Below are 3778 nucleotides of genomic sequence, written 5' to 3' on the forward strand. Positions count from 1 at the left end.
TAGGGTGACACACTTAAGGTTCGATATCGTTTTAAGTAGATATGGAATATGCAATGGAGTTCGAATATTGTTCAGAGTCTCGGATGGGATCCAAGACATCACGAGAAGTTCCGGAATGGTCCGGAGAATAAGATTCATATATAGGAAGTCACATTCCAAGTTTGGGAGTGGTCCGGTGAATTTATGGAAGGTTGTAGAAGGTTCTAGAATCATTCGGAATAATTCACTATGGCAGGTGGAGTCCCGGATGGACTCCACTCCACCAGCCCTAGCCAACCCACCAAGTGGGAAGGTGGAGTCCATGGTGGATTCCACCATGTTGGCCGGCCAAGAAAGAAGGACGGGGAGAAATCCCTCTCCCTCTATGTTTCCCAGTTTGGTAAGTTTTGGAGTTGGACTCCAAAGTGGTTTTGGGGCAACCCTAGGGGTTCCACCTATATAAAGAGGTGGAGAGGGGAGGGGGCTGACCACGACAAGCCAGTCGCACCACCAAGGGGCTCCCAGGCCGGCGCCCCAAGCCCCCCTCTCTCCCAAACCCTAGATCTCCCTGCTCTCTCTCTCTCTCTCTCTCTCTCTCTCTCTCTCTCTCTCTCTCTCTCTCCCGCACTGCTTACGGCGATACCCTGCTGGAGATCTCCACCACCACAGTCACCACGCCGTCGTGCTGGCGGGATTCCAAGGAGGATCTACTACATCTGCTGGCCGCTGGAACAGGGGAGAACGTCTTCATCGACACTGTATGTGTGACCGAGTGCGGAGGTGCTGCCTGACTGTGGCACCGTCAAGATCTTCTACACGCTTTTGAAAGCGGCAAGTGATCGACTATATCCACCACGAGATTTATCTCGTTAACACTTAGCGCTATTCGAGGGTATGTTGATCTTCACCTCATTGCTACCATCTACTAGATTAGATCTTGGCTTGTTATTCATTTTTGCGGTAGGAAATTTGTTTGTTGTCTATGCTACGAATCCCAACAACGAAAAGAAGGCAGGTCCCAATGGACTCAGGGAAGACACCGACCCAGATGCGCCCACCATGTCATACATTGTGCCCTAGAAGCCCAAGCCTTGGGCAACGGCCACCACCGACATCGCAACAAATCGCACCAATATCCAATAGCCGCATCAGCCTAACCCTAGATGGCCAACATGATGTCTGATTGGAAAGGCGATGCTAATCATAGAGGAAGGTTTTCCGTTTTCTTTGGTCCTAATTTTACTTTTTGGAGTGGCAGAAAACAACCAACTATATGCAGGTCCAATATAGTGCCTGAGTATAAGACTTTAGCTAATGTAACTGCAGAAATTATATGGCTTCAACTTCAGTCGATTCTTCATGAATTGGGCGTGTCTCGGTTGAGAGTTGAGACGTCATGTTTGTGGTGTGCAAATTCGGGCGGCACATATCTTTTAGCTAACCCTATTTTAGCTAAGCATAGCTTCTTGACATTCGGTTTCTACCTTCTGGTGATTGGTGATGGTTTCATCAAAGCACTAGAAATTATATGGCTTCAACTTCAGTCGGTTCTTCATGAATTGGGCGTGTCTCGGTTGAGAGTTGAGACGTCATGTTTGTGGTGTGCAAATTCGGGCGGCACATATCTTTTAGCTAACCCTATTTTAGCTAAGCATAGCTTCTTGACATTCGGTTTCTACCTTCTGGTGATTGGTGATGGTTTCATCAAAGCACTACTATACAAGGCGATGTAGCATTTTAAGGCCAGTCTCAACCGTGTACGGTTGTGATTGAGAGGGTGTGCTAGTTAGTGTAGATAACTACAATTCTATCTCTTTGTGATCTCACCGTTAGGTTGTTAATATTGTTTAGATCCTAGCGTAAGTATGAAGTTGTAACCGAAATCTTTAACCTTGACCATTCGACAACAATATAACACGGTCGAGGGGTGAGGCGCGCAAAGGCATCAACTTCCAACCCATCGATCTAGTCCCTTTTACGTGGTAAAGAGCAATGTCTGCACACTTAGCTAGTGCTACCTCCGTTTAAAGCTATAAGATTTTTTGGAAAGATAAACTAGTTTTTCAGAAAAGGTTTATATTTTAGAATGGAGATAATTAATATCTCTATATGTCTAGCCCACACTCAGAATTCTCACAATTTCTCATTGTAAAATATAAAAAGATCTGACCATTTACACATGTCAATAATATCCACGTTTCTGATTACACACAAAATATTTGTACGCAACGGAAAAGCCCTAGCTATGTATTTCCACCGATCTCTTTTAATTAATTCAGATTTAGTACAATTTTATATTAAATTCGAGTCAATTACAAAAAAAATCAAAGGGACGTGACACTGTTTATCGCATGCATATCCATGCGGACAAAGCGACGACATGCATGGGGCCATGTCCGTATCTCTGTCGATCATTCCAGTGAGTAGCAGATCTGCTCGAACGCCTCGACGTGCTCCTCTGCGACGGCCAGGAACAGGTCGACGCCGCCCTTGGCCTTGCACGACGGCACGAAGATCATGAGCCCCTCCACCGGCAAGTCCGGCGGCAGGAACGCGGACGGCGGCCCGGTGCCAAGGTCTATTTGGTGGAACTTGAACCCCAGCCAGCTGTCCACCTCCATGTCCGCGCACAGCATGGTGCCGGGATCAGCCGCCGTCGCGACGAGCTCCTCTCCGTTGGCGTCCGCCACATTGCCGAAGTCGACAAACGACTGCACGTACTCGTCGTCGATGCGCGACACGGCATCGCGGATGGCGCCGACGACGCCGCCGTAGCTCCAGCTCAGAACGTCCCGAACCTGAAGCCTCGGGAACGCCCACAACACCATGTTCCCGGAGAAGTCCATCGGAATGGGGGGATCGGCCCTGCCCCTGCAGTTCACGGCCACCCTCACCTTGGTGAACTCCTCCGGGTTCAGGTCCCGCGCCGCCGTCATCTTCTTCCACACGTGCGCGAGCAGGCACTGGAACGTGCTGCAGCGGGAGCCGACGCGGGCTTTGAGGTCAGCTACGAAGTCGTCCGTGAAATGAACTGCGAGGTTCCTGATTCTGCTCATGGGGACGACGGGTTTCTTGTCATGTGCATCCATGAACTCGATTGACCGGTGGTCGAACTCCGGCGCCGGCGTGCTGCGAGGCACCGCGGTTGCCGCGCGGTCGAGGAAAGGTGACGGCGCGACGAAGTCCTTGCCATCGCGCACCGCGCTCGCCCACGTGGTCAAGAAGGTGCTAACGGAGTGGCCGTCGGCCGCGTGGTGGTGGGAGATTATGCCGATCACCACACCGCCGCACTTGTAACGGTTCAGCTGGATCTGCAGCAGCGCTACCCCGATGTTCTCCTGAAATCCGTACGTACATACAAGCAGTTACAGCATGCATGCATGTGACGTAGGTCGTCGTGACTCGTGACTCGTGACATAGAGAAATTATAATCGTGGGGTACCTCCGGTATTGTAGGGTACGATTCGTCGACGCCGGCGGCCATGCGGCCGCCGACGAGCACCTCCGACAGGTCGACCGGGAGGGTGGCCTCTACGACAAGGACGCCCTCGTTGTTGAGGTGGATGAACCGCCGGCCCTGGTGGTCGACGGCCAGGCGGCCGGCCAGGTGAGGGTACAGTGCGACGGCCCTGAGGAGGCCCTCCCTGAGCGCTTCGTTGGACGGCGCCGGCGCTGCGTACGCGAGCACGGTGGGGATGAAGATGTCGATGGCGACGCGGTCGAACACTGTCAGCGGCATCTTCTCCCCGGCGAGCGCAGAGTAGGCTGGCCGCAGCATCGTCCTGCTCGTGATCTCCAT

General features: G+C 51.9%; 1 protein-coding gene across 1 annotated transcript; it reads right to left on the reverse strand.

The window, feature by feature from the left end:
- Positions 1-2314: 2314 nt before the first annotated feature.
- On the reverse strand, positions 2315-3778 carry LOC124696295 (tryptamine benzoyltransferase 1-like). The gene is made up of 2 exons (XM_047229033.1): positions 3422-3778; positions 2315-3317 (listed from the first exon to the last, which is right to left on the reverse strand). Exons 1-2 carry the CDS (start codon positions 3776-3778, stop codon positions 2391-2393), a joined length of 1284 nt encoding a protein of 427 aa, XP_047084989.1. The 3' UTR covers positions 2315-2390.

The sequence above is a fragment of the Lolium rigidum genome, chromosome 3 (genome assembly GCF_022539505.1).
Source record: "Lolium rigidum isolate FL_2022 chromosome 3, APGP_CSIRO_Lrig_0.1, whole genome shotgun sequence".
NCBI lineage: Eukaryota > Viridiplantae > Streptophyta > Magnoliopsida > Poales > Poaceae > Lolium > Lolium rigidum.

What these genes read in the sequence shown, in the direction of transcription:
- LOC124696295 (XM_047229033.1), bottom strand. Translation starts at nt 3,778, where the DNA reads ATGGAGATCACGAGCAGGACGATGCTGCGGCCAGCCTACTCTGCGCTC. An exon ending in CGTACCCTACAATACCGGAG is followed by an intron (nt 3,318 to 3,421) that starts GTACCCCACGAT and finishes TACGGATTTCAG; the next exon opens with GAGAACATCGGGGTAGCGCT.